General features: G+C 37.4%; 1 protein-coding gene across 1 annotated transcript in view; it reads left to right on the top strand.

The window, feature by feature from the left end:
- Nucleotides 1-3974: 3974 nt before the first annotated feature.
- LOC117332244 (solute carrier family 43 member 3-like) overlaps nt 3975-22240 on the top strand; it is an 86080-nt gene continuing 67814 nt past the window's right edge. The window contains exon 1 of the mRNA XM_033891129.1: nt 3975-4031. Within this exon, the coding sequence (XP_033747020.1) occupies nt 3975-4031 (57 nt within the window). The remainder of the gene's footprint in view (nt 4032-22240) is intronic.

The raw sequence follows: 22240 nt of genomic DNA on the forward strand, positions 1-22240 counted from the left end.
ATAGACCTCCAAATTCTCCAATTATCACCTGGTCTCACATATCTCACTCTGTTGAACAAGCCTTTAACACGGGTATAACTAACATTGTATTTACAGGTGATTTCAACGCTAACTTGTTGGTCGAAAATCAGTCCTCTCACTTGCGAGATATGCTTATTCTCTATAACTTGTCTCAATTAGTAGAATCCTCAACATTTTTTACTGAATCCTCAAACTCACTTTTAGATATTGTGTGTGTTAGTGATAGTAGCATAATTAGTAAATGTATTGTCGGAGAGAGCTTCCTTGACCAACCGGTTAGATACCATTGTCCTACTTTCTGTTCTTTTAATATAACTAAACCGATCCAGCAAAGTTTTAAGCGTAACATTTGGCTCTTCGATGAGGGAAATTACGATTTATTTAGAGGGAAATTGAATGATTTAAACTGGAATACACTGATCGACGTTGATGATATTGATGATTCGGTCAAAAATTTTACAGTCACATTGCTTGCAATTGCTAAAACATGTATACCTAACAAAATTATCACTGTACGATCTAATGAACCACCCTGGATGTCAAATGAAATCAAAAGATTAATTTGTAAACGCAAACGTGCCCACAAAAGAGCCAAACGTTCTCCAACAGATGCTCACTGGACAAGTTTCCGCCAAATTCGTAATAAATGTATCAATTCTATTAAAAAGGCTAAAGTCGCATATGTCAATAACCTCTGTGAAAACCTTCGGAAACCTTCAAATCTCAGTGTGAAGAAGTGGTGGAAAACTGTATACTCATTATTTCCTAATCGTAAAAACTCTTCAATACCCCCACTTCTTCATAATGACACTTGCATCTCTGACGATTTCGAAAAAGCTTGTTTATTCAACGATTTTTTCTGTTCCCAATCTAATATTGATGATACTAACACTGCTTTGCCTAACATTGACTATGGACATAACTATAATCTATCTAATATTAACATAACTGCTACTGATGTTAAGGATGCAATACTGAATCTTGATTGTTCTAAAGCCATTGGTCCTGATCTTGTAAATGCTAGATTACTCAAGGAATCTGCTGATATTATATGTAAACCTCTTTGTTCTTTATTTAACAAATCTCTCGAATCTGGTATCTTTCCTACAGAATGGAAGTCAGCTAATGTCACGCCTGTGCACAAAAAAGAATGTAAATCCATCTTAACTAATTATAGACCTATTTCATTACTTTCCATTATTGGTAAACTCATGGAAAGATGTGTTTATAAATATGTTTACAATTTCTTACATACTCACTCTCTACTCTCCCCTTTCCAATCTGGATTCAGGCGTTGCGATTCACCCATTAATCAACTACTTGCTATCACTCATGATATTTACTCTGCTTTAGATAATGGTAAAGAAATAAGAATGGTATTTTTTGATGTTAGTAAAGCATTCGATCGTGTTTGGCATAAGGGACTTTTATGTAAATTGTCATGTATTGGGATAAGGGGTTCTCTACTAAATTGGTTCAAAAATTATCTTCTTTATCGAAAACAAAGAGTAGTAATTAATGGTAAATTCTCTAATTGGTCAAATGTAAAAGCCGGAGTTCCCCAAGGTTCAATTCTTGGCCCGTTGTTGTTTTTAATATTCATTAACGATATTGTGGAAGACATAAGAGCTAATATAAAGTTATTTGCAGACGATACATCCTTATACGTCATTGTCGATACAGTTAGAAACACTACAGATATTTTAAATCACGATTTAAATAAGATTCATGAATGGTCATCTAAGTGGTTGGTTAAATTTAATCCTGCAAAAACTGAAACCTTATTAATATCTAAAAAGACAAATAACCCACTACATCCTCCATTAACTATGACTAATACCTTACTTACTGCTGTTACCTCACATAAACATCTTGGTTTATTTCTTTCGGAAAATGGTGGGTGGACGGTTCACATAAATTTTCTAAAATCTAAAATTTCACCCAAATTAAATATGCTACGTAGATTTAAGTTTACTTTAGATCGTGCATCACTTCAAACTCTGTATTTTTCTATGATTCGTCCAATTTTTGAATATGGAGACATAATCTGGGACAATCTCTCCAAAGCCCAATCAGACATATTAGAAGATCTTCAATTAGAAGCAGCAAGGATTGTTACTGGTGGAACTAGACTTACTAGTAGGGTAAAACTTTATCTTGAAACAGGCTGGCTTCCACTAGAACAAAGACGCAAACATCACAAGATTATTCACTTTCATAAAATAGTTCATGGTTTCCTTCCCCAGTATCTTCAAGAATTACTTCCTCATCGAAATAATAATATTCATGATCATAACACTAGATTAGGTAATAATTTCCGTCCACCTCCCGGTCGCACAAGCCTTTTCATGAAATCCTTTCTGCCATCTGTAATTAGTCTTTGGAATGCACTTCCTGATGGAATAAAAACCAGTCCCTCAATAACAAAACTAAAATATCATCTAAACGCACAAAATCTTAAAGTCCCACCATATTTTCTTATCGGCAGTAGATTGGGTCAGATTCACCATGCAAGATTGAGGATGGAGTGCAGTTCACTAAAATATTATTTGTTTCGTAGGAATCTGGTAAATAGTCCACTTTGCTCCTACTGTCAAGTTGATGAAACTAACGAACATTTTTTATTACATTGTAGACTTTTTTCCGACCTTCGAAATCGTTCCCTCTTTGCCCTAAATCATCCTATTTCGACAGAAATATTACTTTTTGGCAGCAACAACTTAACTTTTGACGAAAATTCCTTGATTTTTAAATGTGTGCAACAATTCATTATCAGCTCCAAGAGATTCGATTAATTCCACGTTTCAACTCTGTATTTATCGTTTTCACAGTTGTATCAGCATGCAGTTCTTTTTAAATGAACAATGGTATCGGCAGTCTCCCTCTTTCTCTTTCCCTCTCATCTTATCATTTCCCACTACCTGTCTCTTTCCAATATAGAGTTATTTCAATATTCATATTCATTCTCCCACTTTGTTACCATGCTAAATTGATGAGTCAATAACGGAGACGGATTAATATAAGTTTTTAAAAAACTTGTTTCTGAATCCATTTCATGCTGTATTTTTTTTCTGATTGTGTCTACTTTTCATGTGTTACCAATGAATGAATAAAATAAAGTTTACATTAAATACTCGCTCATTTCCGCAATTTTCAGTTCATATTTTAAACAAAACATTCACTTGACATTAGCTTTTTGTACAGAGGTCATCGAATGACAGGAAAAAATGCTAAAATTGCGTAGATCAGTCCTTTGAAAATGGCGCCTTCTAGTTGACGTTCCGGTAACGTCACAAAGATACGACGTCATGATTATGTTACCAGTTCCCGCGCTTATTAATTCGCTGAGCCTTGTTTTACTGCTTTATGCTAATTTTAACGCAGTCAGAGTTTACTTAGCTGAAGAAGGGAGAGATGTGAATATATCGATTTTATATGTTAAAAAAGGTCACTGACCGACATATTACTGAAGAACATTTTGTTTTCTTTACAGTTTGACATTCGCAATCGGGACATTGGTCATGACATTCTCAAACGCATGTAAGTTAAGTAACTTTATTTACAAAAAAGACAGTTATAGAAATTAGAACATTGTGAAAAATAGTCATTATAAGAAGTTGTTTTTTTACAATTGGTATTACAAAATGTTTAATTATAATGCATGTAACAACTGATACACAGTTGAAATGAAAAGTGAGTGATAACATATATCAGGGATTTAAGGTTTCCATTTTTAAACCACAACATTATGTAGAATCGAATCTTAAACTCTATGGATAATTTACTTCTTGAATTGATAATAAATCGAATCGTTTTCTACCAACTGCTGTTCTATTTCAGCATTCCCCTGGTTAGTGATTCCGGCTTTTAGTTTAATTTCCCTTGCTGGACTGGTGATCCTCCTAACCAACATACAAGTGTCCAATCTCTTTGGATCCCGGCGGAATACCGTAATGGGTTCTCTCATCGGCGCCTACCATTCCAGTGCTATCATTCTGCTGGCTATGAAGGTAATTTCCTTTTTTATACTTCAAAGTGTTAAAATAGGTAAAATCAAACTTCAAAGAATGCCAAGTGCAAAACATACGGTAATCTTTTTAAAGCATATGTCGATAACAAAACCTACAGATCATTGATCATGCCAGTTTCATTAGTTTTCTGATAATAGATGTGTTTGCCAGAGCATATCCGTATAGCTACTACACTTAGACATACAATGTAGTAATATGTCATAGATGATGTTGATGGGAGTCGGGGCATTTTAAGAGACACTTATGATTAACCTGGACCAGTTCATATGTTGTTTGCGATCCGTCAATAGTAAATATCAATTCAAATAACTAAGCAGCATTTTCACCTAATAGTTATCTTAGCTGTTACGTAATATAATAATTTTAATTAATTTTCTCTTTTTTTTTTTTTTTTTTTTTGCAAATTTTCGTTGGTGAAAACGAGGTCACGTGACCACCTACAAGATCGCTGCTTCTAGAAAACATTTTACAAAAATAGTGTATTGCAATGATATTTAAAGGTATTTTTGACATCTAACTCACTATTGCGATTAATGCATCTGGCCCCTGGAAACAAACGTTGCACCGACCTGGACAAAGCGTAAAATAACAGAGATGTCAGACGAAGTTTCTAGGTCTCCAGATCTATCGCAGAGATGTTGACATTTTCGACAATGCAGGCATGGCAACTAAAATGACAAAGCGGACAACTAGTACAACTGTCAGGCCTGACGTCAGAAATATACACAGATATTTTGATAGTTACTCCTTTAAAGTTCAACCGCTCCACAGGCTTTTAACTAAGCATAATGTACGCGAAACGTAGGACCAGTCATAAATGTATAAAAAGGATATCGAGATATTAATCCTGGTTGATATAAAATGAGCAACACAATATCTCAAAAGTAAGTAAAATGGTGGTGCGGCAATGCTAGTCTGGAGTTTTGTATAAGGTAAAGAATAACATTATATTGAATCATTTTAATTTCGCTCGATATCAGAGGTCAACATTTTGTATATGTATCGACCTCATCAAAATGTTATATTTATAACATCCTAGGTCCATATTAATTATGGCCCGCGAAACGCGTTTGTGGGCGTTATTAAATTTGACTCCGTGCCAATATTTTCCGAAGCGTAACTCATTGCTCTGGTGTGCCTTTAAGTATGGAGTGCTTTGTATGTTCACCACCAAAAATATTACCGTTCCCGAAGCGTAACAAAACAAAACCGTTCAGGATACAAAACCTAGTATACGTATTGCTGTTGTGGTGCCTTTTGGTATGAAGTGCTTTGAATAAACTGTATGTGTATTATTCATAACTTTCCAAATTACTGCAAGTGTAAGAATTATACACCTGCTGCCCCCATTACATGATCGTAAGATTGACTAAATTTGAAATCGTATTTTTTCTCCTCTTACTAGCAACTGTATTCTTCGGAATATCTCCTTTGACACTGCCTCACCATTTGCCTTGAGCGTTCGTTCGCCCCAGTGAGGAATGTTTTGAGTTCTGTCTTCTGGCTGAGACACACCATGAGTCTATCAAGACAGCTGCTACTCCTGCTGAGCGCACATACGCACTCACCACACGCATACATGTCGCACGCATGGGAGGCCGTCCTTAAATGACCTTAGATGTTGATAGGACGTTAAACAAAATAAACCAAACCAAACCATCCTGCTGAGCGCGCAGCCTTTTTGGGATTGTGACGTGTGGTACGCTTGTTGTCAGTACAATGTGACCGAGTGGGGCGTAAACTTAAGTGAGGTAGCACTTTAAATTCGGCTACATATCGCGGCCTTCCAAAACACACAAACATTCAGCACACGCATGTATCTCGCATACAGGGGAAGCCGTCCTTAATTGACCTTTGTTATTAAAAATAATTCGTTTTCACTATTATGTCATTTGTACACTTCTGAATACATCCCGTTTGATGTAGGCAACTTAAAAAGCCTGCCTGTTGTGATAGGACCATGAACAAACAAGGTTGTAAATCCCTTAGCTGCCACGTCAAGACATGCAAACATCACCAAAATAAATCCAGAAAAAAATACTCTTTCAGATAAATGAGTGGGCTACATCAATGTTGGGGAAAACAAGATCATTAAAAACCGCAACAACATCGTGTATACAGAGAGTCTGGGGAAGCCTTCATTAGATATGTACCATCCTTTATAATATATTAACTTGCGTCTTGATTTCGATTAGTTCTAGCATATTAGCCAGGACGTAAACTGACTGTCTACATTTGTTAGTCCAAAAAAGGAACCTCGGGTAATTAGTTCATCCGGCTGGAATCATCATGTCCGTCTATTACTGTGTTAATGTAATCTCTTCCCCCTATATATCACCTTGTCTTACTAACGCTATCGGATTTTCCCCTCATCAATCGCGTCCAACTTGAACCAAACAAAGCTTGGAGTTGTTCTTACCATCACGATTTCAGCTATGTCGACTGGTGACCAAAACATTTGGCGATGTCGCATGGTTCTACGAAACTAACACCTTGGAATGTCTGAAATTAAAATCTTATATTGAAAATATCACAATTCCGTGTCCCGAAAACAGGGAAATCGTACTTTAATTTTTATTCAAAGCATTACATAAGCTTAACGAGGAGTTAAATTTCGGGTTCTAATCTATCTGCACGTGGTTTTTTTCCGGAGACGCCAACTTACGGACACGGATGCCAGCTTGTTTCTTGTCATAAACGTATACTTACAAAAAATGTATTAGTATCTTTATTGTTGAGCTATTCAAAACCGGCCTTCGTCCATTGTCCGTCATAGAAAATCTTACAATTCACGATTCGTTGAAAAGTACAGGTAGGGAAAGTGAGCTTATTATGTGACACGGCAATGTTAAATCCCCATAGGTTCGGCCTTAAGATTTTTTCAACAATTAGAGACCACTAACCGATACATTAATTGGTGCAATCAAAGTTGGTTCCCTTGGCTATACATTTAACCCAAATTAATAGATGATGCACTTGCCTAATTAACTAATTACTTCACTAAATAACTAAACTAAGAAGGCTGGCTGTCACAAAACAAATAAAATGTTATTTTTTGGCTTTGACGTATGTCACCCAAATGACTTGTTGAACGAGAGTGGGCATAACATACCACCCTGTAACACTCCAAACCTTAGTACACACACGTGCCTTTCCTAATACATGTACATAACAACCAGTAGCACGCTTACAGTTTTGGTTTGGTTTGGTTTATTATTGTTCAATGTCCTATCAACAGCTAAGGACATTTAACGACGGCCTCCCGTGCGTGTGGGGTGAGTGCGTAAGTGTGTTTTGGGAGGCTATGGTACAAGTTTCAAATAATGCCGACATGTGTAGGCCACGTACATAAATGACTATCACCAAATAAATCTGGCAACAATATACCCAAATCACATTATTCTATTGACATTGATGTTTGTATTTTCTTCAAGTAAATAGCTTCTATGTCCATGAAACATCTTCCATGTATACGACTTGGGCAATTAAAGCTACAATGTGGACATACTTGGCCAAACACATTCTTAGACGAGAAAGCCTTATTAGATTCCTGATTAGGTAGTTCTATGTGTAAAGTAACATAAATCAATCAACTAGGCTAATTGTTCTTGTCTGAAAATTGATTCGGCAGTGGTTATCAGGGCATATAGCGATTTTGAAACGTGGAAGTTTCACGTTAGTTGGTTTTTAGCATAGGTGTCAGTTCCTGTGTACTAATGGAACCAAGCATAAACATTTTATTTCAGTTCACTTTACAATATTTCAATGCAAAACAGATTCGCTCATTGGCCTGTTTTTCTTTTGAAAATTACATAGCAATATTGTCAATCAGTTTAAATTACTTTGCACAAAAATCTTCAGTACTATATTTGAGCATTTTAATACTGTTTGGAAATATTTTTAACATATAATTACGAATCTAATTTTTGACCTTCAGACAATTTCGCTTAATGTAAAAAAGAGCATGTTCTTACTCAAAATCCATCACATCAAAATTGTAACGTCTTGTTTTGCATATAGTATATGTAACATGTTATCGTCATGTCTATGTTATAAGAATTATTATTGAAGCATATCCCCCCCTATAAAAAACATTGTTTTCATTTTTGGCAGAAAAAGAGCGCTATAATCTTGCGTATTTACGTATTTGAACTTAAATGCCTATTTTCAAAGGTAGAATTAACGGAGGCTACCAAAGCACATACAAGCTATCGCATTTGCTTCGTATGTCATTTAAAAACCCTTTCCTTGGTCTGCATCATCCGTACATGAAGTGAAACCAATTTTCTTTAACCGGTGGAATTTTTTTTCACTGAGAGACGGGGCCCAATATTTGTTTCGGTGAAAGCGGGACATAATAACCTTGAGTTGGAATTAAACAAGAAGATACTTGACCAGAAGTTCAGGTCAAGGGTCATGTTTAGGTTTTAGTTTTGTTTCACTAATAAAATAATTGTAAGATTAGGAAGCAAAATTAATGGGAATCATACGACGGAACTGACCCAGGTAATAACTTTTGTTTCACTTTAAAACATTGGGTTAAGACATTATGAAGCAAAGTTAGCTAAGCTAAAGAGTCATCTGGTAAAAGGCCACTGTAGGTTGTAGATCAATGCAATCCAGGAAAAAGTGTTCGAATGTAAACGGTTTATTTCATGCATTATATATGTATGCCCTCTCCTAAGACGGGCATAGATTAATTACTTGTCTATCGATTGTGGCTGATGGCTTCTTGATAATTGCGGAGGTAGATATATATGAGGAATTGGTCGAAATAACATACGCACTCATCACACGCATACATTTTGCACGCACGGGAGGCCGTCCTTAAATGACCTTAGCTGTTAATAGGACGTTAAACAAAATAAACCAAACCAAACCCTGGGTGCAAGGTAATATGAATTTTGTTTACCCGAAGATATCATATTTTCCGAGGGCTTTACCCTGCATCCAGGGCCATAAATTGTTTATTATACCGAAAAATAATCAGTAATGAGTAATAATACTCAAAAATAAACTGAAGATATGAAATATCATTCCTATCACAATTCCCTGTGATCCCGGTCGCTCAATTGATACGATTTCAAGTCAAGGTGTTATTGGCAATGTTTCTTTTAGAAACTCTTTGAAACAGTTGGCGTGTACATTTGTTGATATTTTCGTGTTCTGAGAAATCTATTTCTGCTTCTTTGACAGCACGAAAACGTTTGCGATTCTGTTCGTCCATCATTTGTAAGCAACTGGAAGGGAGACAACTCCTCATAACAGAATGTGGGGGTATAATAATATTGAATGCATGCACTCGCGTGTGAGGAATTTGTGGTACGAGCCCTCAGTGAAAGTACATAAGAGTTGCATCACCTGTGGAAATCCTGACAAAACAGGCTACGAAAGTGGTGCTTGGCCTCGGTAAGAGCGACAAGAAGAAATTTTTTCAAAAAGAAGGTATCAAGACCCCTAATGTCTATATGAGTTCTCTAGAAACTGAACTGTGAATAAACATTTGTAACCGTGTTGTGAACTGTTTTGTGAGAAGAGCGGGGTCGTGTTTCATGACATGAACTATTTAGTACATTGTACAAACAAACTACTGTTACCATGTTAGACAGTTACACGCACACGCTTGTTTACTGGTTGTGTAATTGTTTGATACGCTGTTGTTAATAGTCTTGTTTAATTAAAACTTAATGCCTTTGTTATCACTCAACATCAGTGAAAACACAGATACGAAAGAAAGATATCATAAAAATGTAAATTCTCATTCTCACTTGTTGACCTGTCCGTATTTTAGTTTGCTATGAATTTTCGTTCGAACTGCGGTAAAAAAAAGTTTATTAAATGAAAACGTTTACAGAGTTATAAGTACCTGGAAGCAGATCGCTAAATATGTAATATGATTTCAACTCTTAAAGAGTGTTTTTCTTAAATTACAAAAATATCAAGGTTAGCGATACAGGCCCCATGGGTCACTTATTTAGAATTACTCAGAGATTATTGTTATTAAATCGTTTTATTGGAGTCAATCGTAGGGTCAAACAAAACCAGGTCAGGATGTTCACAGAAATAAACACATTTAACTCAATTTCAGATTTGAAAAGGTAACATTTTAAATCCAATCATTAACATTAAATTAACTGGTTGCAAAATACATTATATTTTTGAAAGTAGCTTGTCATATATAATCTATGTAGAGATTATTGAAAAAGCATTTCATAACCATTTCATAGAGAAAACGCTTAAAACTTTTTTTAAGTCTGAGCATTCAGTCGTAAAATGTTTTGTTACTCTGTAAAAATGCTGCCATATGAGCCTTATTTACGTTCTCGTTATTCCGACATGACCGCTTTCCTGCAGGTAGGGCGTAAAAATCGAGGTGATTGTATTCGGGATCTTCTATAAGTCCTCCGGATGAGGTGTCTACTGGGTGTCTTTGGCAGTATTCTTCAGCGAGGAAGCAAATCGACATCAGTTTCGGGCTATCACAGGGAGACAGACACGAATATACCACAGCCTCTCAAAACATGCACTCACCACCCGCATTCATCGCGTACACTGTTCTAGATTAACCTTAGCTGTCCATAGGACGTTAAGCAATACAAACAAAAACACAAGGAGCTCTTATATTGGACCGGAAGTATATGTATATTGTCTTTATGCTGTGGTAAATTTACATCAGCCTTCCGAATTGTCCATGTAAAAAAGGCATGAAATATCTTACTCTGAATGTTTGCAGAAGCTGTTGAGTCGAATGCCCCAATAGGTGAATGGATGTTCTCGCGGCACAGCCGTACAAGATCAATTTGCAAAATCTACGTCATACACTATCGAAGTAAATACAGTATTATTTTACAATTGGTCAGAACGTGTTTGTTTGCAATTATGCTGTTAAACCTGACAATCGGACTTCAAAATGCAAGACATACAGTATCGAGGTAAATCCAACAGGTTTTACGATTGGGCAGAACGTTTTTGTAACCTTAAAATACAGTGAGACCGATTTAATTAGACATCAATTCTCTCCTTATCTAGCTATTTTTTAAATACAGAGTAATCAAACGCTGATGGTTTATAGCTTGTTAATTTCAACAGATTCTGAAAAGTGTTTGCCTGTAACAGAACAGTTAAATCAATGCAGTCACTTTTTTCATTTTAAACTCCACGAGTGTACAGATATATATCTTCATTTTTACATGTTTCGTTCGTTTAATGTTGTTTCGATTCTGCCTAATCATCATTTTTGGCCACAATGATCTTTATGATGTAGATGATAATCTGAGATTATACTGATAATGACAAACTCACTTGTCCCATTAAAAAACAAAAATGTCCAGCGCCAAACAGGAGCAGCAAAATCTTTACCGATACTTGTTTGTTTAGGTCAGGAGAAAAAACCCAAACCTTTCCTCATAGGGACAGCGCACAAGGTAAGGCCAACAATAGGGCATTGTCGAAAGAAACATTAGGAAGAACAAACGTATAATTGAAAGAAGTGTCGCCTTTTGTTAATCATGCAATGATGGTAGCAGGTACATGTACCATTCTTGTTCTATATAAATACCTGGCAATTGAACATCTATGTGAATATATACAAATACAGGGGGTCATTTTGCAGTTACTATTTATCAAATGATGACCATTTTATGGATAAACCCTTCAGTCCTGCGCAATTATCACTTTACAGGCAAAATGCATTAGGCATATATCCATGAGATATATTTCTTAAGGCGTATGAATTTAAAACTTAGTTCGCTTGTTATATGTCTGAAAAGACGACCTGTCTGATCTATGATATAGAATGATGTACAGAGATTAACATTTGATGTGTTAAGAAATTGATTTCTCCAGAGGAGCCGAACAATCCAGACAGAAACATCAAACTCAGCATTTCGAGCATAAGAGACGTACGTTTATGTCAAGGAAGAAACGATTTGTTATCGTTTTTATGCACTTTGTGTAATTTAGATGTCATTTATTTATTATTTATTATGTCAAAAGTCATGCGAAATACATGCACACCGATATTTTTTTTATACACTTTTATACGCCTGTGAATTTTTGGGAATGTATCTGCTGTATCCTGCATCATTTCGAATGAGGCAACTGATGTGTGAACCCCTGTCGAATAATGGCCAGCTTCAGTATTCCTACCCAAATCCTTCGGAAGAGGGAACAAGATTTTGCATAAATAGTGAGACTGACCCCCTTGTGCAGAAAGAACGGAGCCCAATTGAGGAAATAGATTAAGTTCTTTTAATCGCTACTTGTGACAAAGTACCGAAAATCGCATAAAAAATGTCCAAAGTGCTTCAGATGCATTCACGGGGAGTTTAAAACACATTTTGCATAGGGAGCCTCATGGGTAGAGTAGTCCTTTAGATTGCTCGGGGAAATAAAGCAAATTCTTCAAAATGTTTTCTTCTTCTGTTGGAATGAGACTTTAGTCTGATGCATCCAAAGATGAAGATGAACCAAGTTTATATATATTGTTGGTCTGCCCCCAATGGCCTGAGGGATGGGTCCCAAAAGGAAAATATAGCAAATTCCTGAAATCCTAATTCTTCTGTAGAAATGTTGAGTGTTTTGCCATACAGCGATACAGGCCGTCTGAACCCTCTTGTTTATAGAAAGCGTTATTTGATTTAAAAGGAAATTGCGTTCCTTCTGTTAAATTTCTTTGAACCAATAATGCATTCCTGTTAAAAATTTTCAGTAAAGGAATGTGGATGAAGCCGGGACCTGGACTCGTGTCCCGTAGTAAATCCTTTCCGTCATAAATTATTGAGGCAGTTTTACGTATTGCGCCCGTTGTAGCATCTCAACGCTGGTGAACTCTGAACTATATCATCGATAATTGCCTATGAAACATTATGATTCCTCATTTATAAACATTTGTACTTAAATTACCCCTCATTTGAAATGTTTACAACCCGAAAAGACCCATGCAGGGGCTGTGCATATAATTGTTTACGTTTCGTAGTATAGCAGGAATCATTTCTCTATTGAGGTTCGACCAAACACGTGATGGTCATCATACATTGTTACGATATGTTTGTTTGAGGCACGAGATTTTCTTGTAGGGCACTAGGGAGTAGTGAACACGTGTATAGGGTGGTCTTTCTAGCATCGGAAATAACAGCATGCGGGCAATTTTATTTCAAAATTTTGATTTTGTTAAGAGCAGAGTAAACTGTTGTTCTGTGTCTTGGTTGACAGATCAATGGGGATTTTCTAAGCGTAAAACAAAAGAATTATTGTACATTTCATTATACATTGTTATACATGTAGATAACAATACCTTCTTCATAAGGTTTTCCAGAGCTTTTGCCTATCAGCTTTTTCTCTGGTTGGTAACCCTGAACATGAGAACATATTGATAGTTGGCATTGCAAGAGGAAAAAGACTTGTATGATAATGGCGAAATGGTTGACGGCTATACCTGAAATGGTGAAGGATTCAACACCGCTCCATCGAGGCGTTCAGTGATAGAGACATCATATTATAGTCGTTTATAGTGTCAAGATAAGCAGTCAGGTGGGAATATTGTCCAGTATGGGTCAGATAGATTATGCCTGCCATATATTTCGGTATGTCGTAAGGGACGACTTACTTACACCCCCCCCCCCCCCCCCCCCCCCCCCCCCCCACCCCCACCCCCCACCCCCCTCCACGGTGTGGTTTTTCTGTTGTGTTCTGTTAAGGGGTCATTGATTGTAGTGCATTGGGAATTGTCTGCCTCTATTACAACACTTCGAATCTGGAATCTATTATTTCTCTACTCGATGCTGCGTTGCTGTCCCTTGTAATCTTTCTTTAGGTGTCTCCTTTACACCCACCCTCATACGATCCTGGCTGTTGCGAGGGCGTTGAACACCTACAAAAAGCAAACAAAACCATCCGAACAGCCTTTTGCATTTCCAGGGTCTAATACCTTGTTGAAGTGTTGTGTTCATATTACGCGCACGCGAGAAGAGTTATTGTTCCAAGGCAAAGACAAACAAAAGATATTTGTCTGCCTTAGTCAGGAGACAGAAATCAGAACGTTCATTCGTGACCAAAGGCCTCCACATAATCACCACGCTCATGCATCCCGCAGACAGGTGAGGCCGTCCTCAATTCCATAGCTGTTGAACGGACGTAAATAGCCCAACTGGGAATATATGAGGTATCAATAAAGGAACAAAAAACACACAAGCACATGTCTTACAACTATAACACTTAGCTGTATTTCACGAAAGGAAGCCCCTCCTTTTTGTTATTCCTGTGGTCAAACTTTTTGAAGTCAATAATTTTGTGATTTTATGTTTTGACAGTCACGAAAATTAATTAAGGAATTGGGGTTAGGATTGAGAATAATATCAGAAAATATGTATGTAGGCATGAGGTATAACATTTCCACGCCCTTCCTGCGGAGCGAGCAATACGGTAATCAAAAGGGACTACCCGAAATGACCTTTATAGGTCGTTGGACAATAACGAGCAGAAAGATGTGATTCATATCTAAGTATGGACTCGCCTTTGAAGTACAAGACCAAGATTAATATAACGGGTCATTATTGTCTGATAATCTGAAACAATGTATAATTTCGCTTGAAGTTAATTAGTATCGCCTCGCGACGAGTAGGAAGGCGGATGTTGGGACAGGCTTTTGCGTACGTTACTAAACTGACTTCATTAATGTTCCCATTGTAATTTGAAACTTAATAGACTTATTTACAACCATCTTTCATACAAGTTCAATCGCCCAGGGACAAAAAATAGGTCACTGTCGCTTTAAATAGTTTTGGCGTCTTTGCTCTACCGACCTCGTTAATGATTTAATTTTCCTAAAACGTATGCCTTTACAACCATTATATATTTTACGGGATGTTCGCGCACCGGGGAGGCCGTCTTTTAGCAATACTTAGTCTTCTTATCGGTAGTAGACATTCCTAATGTTGGATGACTTGATCGTATTGAAGTACGAAATCAGTTTTATAATGTGTATTTGACAGATAAATAGAAGTATTCTGTATGATTGATATCATTTCGTGACACAGCATGTTGACGATGGCATGTAATACGTGTTATAACTATTGTTTAGCACATGGTATACTGTGCCGCCTGTCATTCATTGTCTTCCGAATCTTAAACTATTCTTCATATCGAAATATTGACACGTCAAAGTGGGTGGAAAAGGGGCATGGGATCCATATAAATACACAAAATCGCACGACACAAAAGAAGTCGAAACCTGCTATATGCGTTTACTGATCCTTCTGGACATATATAGGGAAATCTCATTTTTGACTATTATTTGTTTGATTTCTATTGGAATTCATTCTAATTTGGTTAACATTATCAGCTTTGGATGGCAGTTTGATGGTATGCACATGTTGGCCCTGACTGACCCCCAGGGGCTGATGGGCGGGGCTAAAAAGGGTCAAATAGACTGAAATTTCAAAGATCTTCTTCTCAAGACCCAATTAAGACAGAATCAAATACTCTTCATAGGTGGAAGGGTCTTATAGTGCTTTACTAATGTAATGAACTCCATGACCCTGGGGTCACAAGTTTGCCCCTGGGGAGGGGGTAGATTTTACTATAGTTTATATAGGGAAATCACATTTCTGACTATTATTTGTTTGATTTCTATCGGAATTCTTTCTAACTTTGTTAACATTATCAGCATTGGATGACAGTTTATTGGTATACACCTGTTGGCCCTGACTGACCCCTAGGGGCTGAATGGTGGGCTCAAAAAGGGTCAATTAAATTAACTGAAATATTCAAATCTCAGGTGACCGTTAAGGCCCATGGGCCTCTTGTTTATTATTCCAATCTATTCCTAGGTGTACCGATAACTTTTCATTTTTACACCTTTCTCGCCATTTTCTGGCCATAAAGACCTGTATAATGTTGATGAGCCATTAAGAATACAATACTTCTCGGTTATTACAGTTTCCCTCATATTTCATAATTATGATTATTCCATCACCAGTCATTTGGTATGTTGACGATGGCATGTAATACGTGTTATAACTATTGTTTAGCACATGGTATACTGTGCCGCCTGTCATTCATTGTCGTCCGAATCTTAAACTATTCTTCATATCGAAATATTGACACGTCAAACAAAGTGGGTGGAAAAGGAGCATGGAATCCATATAAATACACAAAATCGCACGACACAAAACGAAGTCGAAACCTGCTATATGCGTTTACTGATCCTTCTGGACATTTATGACGATACCCATGTCCGCTCTAGTGACGTCTTGTAGTATGTCAGCGAATTATAACGAGACATGGTGACTAAATCTTTCCCAATAGTTGTTACACAAATCTGCTTAATAGGAATCAAATCACGAAAACCACCGAACCTGTTTTCGGATATTTTATTCATCTCAATTAATTCAGTCTGCTTCTTTTGTCATTCATTAAACATATCCACACCATTCTATTTGTAATTTACGTATTAGTCGTAATAGATGTGACTGGATGATCCTCCAATGAATATCTTTTCCAGAAAGTTGTCTCGGTAATTAACATAACCGGTCTGAAAATTCTTTCAAAACTGTTAGCATTTGCAAATATTGAACGATCTGAAAGCTGTTGGTCTAACTATAGGCACATTTTTTTAGGTCACCTGAGACAAAGTCTCAAGTGACCTACATTGTATTTTAATCCCCTTTTGCCCGTTGTCGTGCGTCGTGCGTCGTCCGTTTCGACTTCTTCTCCAAAACCCCTAAACCAAATTCAATGAAATTTGGCGGGAACCTTCTATGGCTAAAGGTCAACCAAAATTGTGAATTATATGGTCCCCCACCCCCAAGGGGCCTGAGGGGCGGGGCTAAAAAGGTTCAAATTGACTTAATTGACTTGACCAAATCTCCGATATAGTGGAATCAAACACTCTTCATAGATGGAAGGGTCTTAAGGTGCTTTACCTAAATTGTGAATTTCATTACCCAGGGGTCTCGGGTTTGCCCTTGGGGAGGGGATAAACTTTACTATAGTTTATATAGGGAAATCACATTTTCGACTATTATTTGTTGGATTTCAATTGGAATTCATTCTAACATTGTTAACATTATCAGCTTGTGATGGCAGTTTGATACGTGTAGTTTACACATATTGGCCCTGACTGACCCCCAGGGGCTAATGGGCGGGGCTAAAAAGAGTCAAATTGACTGAAATTTCAAAAATCTTCTTCTCTAATCTCAGATATGATGGAATCAAAAACTCTTCATAGATGGAAGGGTCTTAAGGTGCTTTACAAAAATTGTGAATTTCCTGACCCTGGGGCCTTACGTTTGCCCCTGGGGAGGGGGTAAACTTTAATATAGTTTATATAGGGAAATCATATTTTTGACTATTATTTGTTTGATTTCTATTGGAATTCATTCTGATTTGGTTAACATTATCAGCTTGTGATGGCAGTTTGATGGTATACACATGTTGGCCCTGACTGACCACAGGGGCTGATGGGCGGGGCTAAAAAGGGTCAAATCGACTAAAACTTCAAAAATCTACTTCTCTACTCTCAGACATAGTGGACCCAAACACTCTTCATAGATGGAAGGGTCTTAATGTGCTTTACCAAAATTGTGAATTTCATGACCCTGGGGTCTCAGGTTTTCCCCTGGGGAGGGGGTAAACTTTACTATAGTTTATATAGGGAAATCACATTTTTGACTATTATTTGTTGGAATTCTATTGCAATTCATTCTAACTTTGTTAACATTATCAGCTTGTGATGGCAGCTTGATGGTTTACACATATTGGCCCTGACTGACCCCCAGGGGCTAATGGGCGGGGCTAAAAAGGGTCAAATTGACTGAAATTTAAAAAAATCTTCTTCTCTTATCTCAGATATGATGGAATCAAATACTCTTCATAGATTGAAGGGTCTTAAGGTGCTTTACCAAAATTGTGAATTTCCTGACCCTGGGGTCTCACATTTGCCCCTGTGGAGGGGGTAAAATTTACTATAGTTTATATAGGGAAATCTCCTTTTTGACTATCATTTCTTTGATTTCTATTGGAATTCATTCTAATTTGGTTAACATTATCAGCTTTGGATGGCAGTTTGATGGTATGCACATGTTGGCCCTGACTGACCCCCAGGGGCTGATGGGCGGGGCTAAAAAGGGTCAAATAGACTGAAATGTTAAAGATCTTCTTCTCAATACCCAATTAGGACATAATTAAATACTCTTCATAGGTGGAAGGGTCTTATAGTGCTTTACTAATGTAATGAACTTCATGACCCTGGGGTCACAAGTTTGCCCCTGGGGAGGGGGTATATTTTACTATAGTTTATATAGGGAAATCACATTTTTGACTATTATTTGTTTGATTTTTATCGGAATTCATTCTAACTTTGTTAACATTATCAGCATTGGATGACAGCTTAATGGTATACACCTGTTGGCCCTGACTGACCCCTAGGGGCTGATTGGTGGGTTCAAAAAGGGTCAATTAAATTAACTGAAATATTCAAATCTCAGGTGACCGTTAAGGCCCATGGACCTCTTGCAATCTATTCCTAGGTGTACCGATAAATATTTACATTTTTACACCTTTCTCGCCATTTTCTGGCAATAAAGACCTGTATAATGTTGATGAGCCATTAAGAATACAATACTTCTCGGTTATTACAGTTTCCCTCATATTTCATATATCCTGATTCTCGTTTCACCTTATTTATTTGCCCTAAAGTCACAGGGTCTACAATATTTATGCGAGAAATATATGTCCAGTTCACAGAAATTAAGTGAATTCTAGAATATCTGGTACTACTTTGTTTTCATTCTTATCATCATAGATAAACCGTCAACGTATTATTATCGTATTGATAATAAATAAATCGCCCTTATGAACATCTGGCTTCTCCCGTAAGGTTTCCAACACTTCTCGGTCGGATCTAATAAGAATAATGCTTCAAGATAAATCCAAATGAAAGGTCAGTGACCAAGTATCTCGCTGAACGGGTTTTCTCTATCGACTTGGCTATACTTTCTCTGACAATCAGATGTGGACGGACGGACGAAGGTTTAGTCTTTTAAACCTGGGCTGGGTGTGATACATGCGTGCAATGTTCGTGTGATATTGTTGATATGGTGCCGACTTAAATTTGGAAATATAGTATAACTTGTCAAAACTGGCCCCTGTCTTATCCGGATCCCTGTCTAGTCCGGCTTTATTTTGTTATCCTGGCATTTCCCCTATTAAATCATATAAGTTAAACTTGTATAATCCGGAACCTGTCTATTCTAAAAACTGGTGTTGTTTAACTGACCATGATATAAGTGTACCTCTAAAATCGACCTGCTCAAATCGGCCGTCATGTTGTGAGTAACGACCATGTCGCTGATTGATGTGTGATTTACCTGTACTTTTAATTGGCATCTCGTGGTGGTTGACAACTATTCACCACTTCGAAATGATTACCGTCACATATATTGTGAAATAGCCTACTTTTCAAATATATTCTTGGAAAATAAAGCACGTGCGTGCCTTTGGAGCGTCCAGTTGATACAGACCTAAGAATGCCCGGATGTTGGTACTGGGGATGACTCAGAATATGCAAACAGTTTTTGGTTACATGCCATGTGTGCCTCGCATTGACAGAAACTGAACCCACTTACTCTAGTGACTAGGAAAACGATTTGGTCAATGACTAATTAGATGGTAAAATCCTTATGGAAACATACCGACAACGACGACATTGCCGATTAATACACTGCAATTAAAGTTCCCGCACGGACATAGCCGAGATGTGTTCTCGCAGCTTCATTTGTTGTTATCGTTTGCAATGAATAAAGAGATTGTTATTTCCGATCTGTGTCGGACTTAAAAAAAACCTTTCTTTTTAATATGCACTTGTAGATAAAACACAAGATTGTGAAACGGCTGACTTCTCCTCGGCTGTAGTGAGTAACTGAATAGCTTGGGTGTACATTTTCTTTGTTACATTTTACATTTTTTTTTAATGTCTCAGATGTTTATTATTACCGATCGCTATAAACCGGATACCTGTGTAAATCGACCAAATAGTCTGGCTCCAGTGACATCCAGTTTAGAAAGGTTATACTTTAATACCACGAAACGAGCCTTCAACGACGGTTGTAAAGAGAGCTTACTTTTTGATGACAGTTGCTGTATGTAAAGCAGGAAATAATCACTCGTCTGGAACACTTTATCTCACCTTCAGATTTGCTTTTAGTTCACGATGTCCTTCTGTATGTTTGCTTTCATTTTTTATTTGTTAGCGTACCTGCTCCAATGAAAATTGAGCTTATACCTTGGTGCGGCGTTAACTTTTCCCTTAAAACAACATCTCAAGATACCCGATATTGCGCATGCTGGAGTGACGGACTTCCAAGTTCAAATAAATGACCTTGGCTACATTAAAAGTACAAAAAGGGTCAAATATGATAAAAAAAAAAAAAAACTTTAAATAATTTGCAATAACCAGGAGACCCAGGGTCCTGATATTTGGCGAGTATTATGCTGAAATAAGGGCTACCTGTATTTTTGTTAGTTTTCTTGTAAAAAATATAGTCTTAATAATACATATAAATATATGATCACAACGTAAATTTAATAGGAAAACCTATAAGAATTTGTAATCATGTTAATATCGTAGGCCACTTAATCAGACAATACAATTGTCCTACGCATTTGAAATACTCTCACAAAAGTGCCAACAATTGTGTCAATTAGTTCAGTATTGGTATACAACATGTCGCAAATATTATCCAATTCGCACTTAAAACCAAACAAAATTAATGATTTGCAATTTATTTCACATTTCCTTTATGTAACATAATTCGTTGACGAAAGGCAAGTTAAGCCCTGCAAGGAGGCTACCTCATTGAAGCATATTGCTGGAGATCTTCTGAAGGGTCAAGATGAACTTAAGGCATGGCGTTTCGTGAGTAAACATTTACTTTCAAATCGCTACTCCTCCTTAACGCCAAGGTGCATTTCAACTGCAATTGGTTTGAAACATCAATGGAGGAGGCAAATTATAATGTACCACTGAGGCTCGTTCAATCCATGAGGACAGTGGGACAGGGCAGAACATTTTGTTTAAAGTGCTACTGCTTAACGCATTATAAGATTACAATTAAATTTGATCAGAAACATCATACAGGAAGGTAATCTTGATTTATATAAATGAGGGTAATCTGACCCTTATGAGTAGAAAAGGGAGCCTGGCCGAAATTTGTTTTAAAGCGCTACTCGTCCTTAGTGGCTTAATGGATTACAACCAAATTTTGTCGGAAACATCAGAGAAGGATAACAAATAAGGCTGGTGTGACCCCTTTGGATCAAGGGGTGCGTCTGAGCTCTTAGGTTTTCTCAAATGGCCTTGTTATAGACGTTCGTACGTCTTGAATAGAGGACAGGGTCTAAGGCCTTCCTCAAATTGACTAATGTTGGGGGGGGGGGGGGGGGGGGGCAAAAAGGAGTCCAATTGAATAAATTTTCAAAAAGCTTCTTCCTAAGACTCAAATAAGATAGAATCAACAACTCTTCATAATTGGAATTGTTATCAATTAATTGATCAAAACTGCCCTGCATGTAGGGCGTAAGAATTGTACCTGCTGCCCCCATTGCATGATCGTAAGAGGCGACTGAATTTGGGATCTTATCTTTTCTTTTCTTTCTTACAAACTCTCTTCTTCCTAATGTCTCCTTGACAATGCCTCACTTTTGGCATATAGAGCGTTCGCCCCTGTGAGGAAGGCTTTGGGTTCTGTCCCCTGGCCGAGACATACCAGAGTCTTTAAAAATGGTAGTTGTTATTCCTGCTTAGCGCTCAGCATAAAAGGAGTGGGACGACTGGTTCGCCCGTTGTCAGTATAATGTGACTGGGTGGGGTGTGCTGCTGGGTGTCTTCGGCAGTATGCTCCAGTGAGGTAGCACTATAAATCGGCAAAAGTTCCGGCCTATCACAAGGAGACTTAACACGAACATACCGCAGCCTCCCAAAACACACATACGCACTCACCACAGGCATGCATGTCGCTCGCACGGGAGGCCGTCCTTAAATGACCTTAGCTGTTAATAGGACGTTAAACCAATAAAACCAAAACCAAACCAAACTTGATCAAAATGTTGAATTTCGTGACCCTGTGGAGGAAATGAACTAGTTTATATAGGCAAATCACATTTTAAAGTATCATCCTGTTTTATATTGG

Source organism: Pecten maximus, chromosome 8 (genome assembly GCF_902652985.1).
Source record: "Pecten maximus chromosome 8, xPecMax1.1, whole genome shotgun sequence".
NCBI classification, from domain to species: domain Eukaryota; kingdom Metazoa; phylum Mollusca; class Bivalvia; order Pectinida; family Pectinidae; genus Pecten; species Pecten maximus.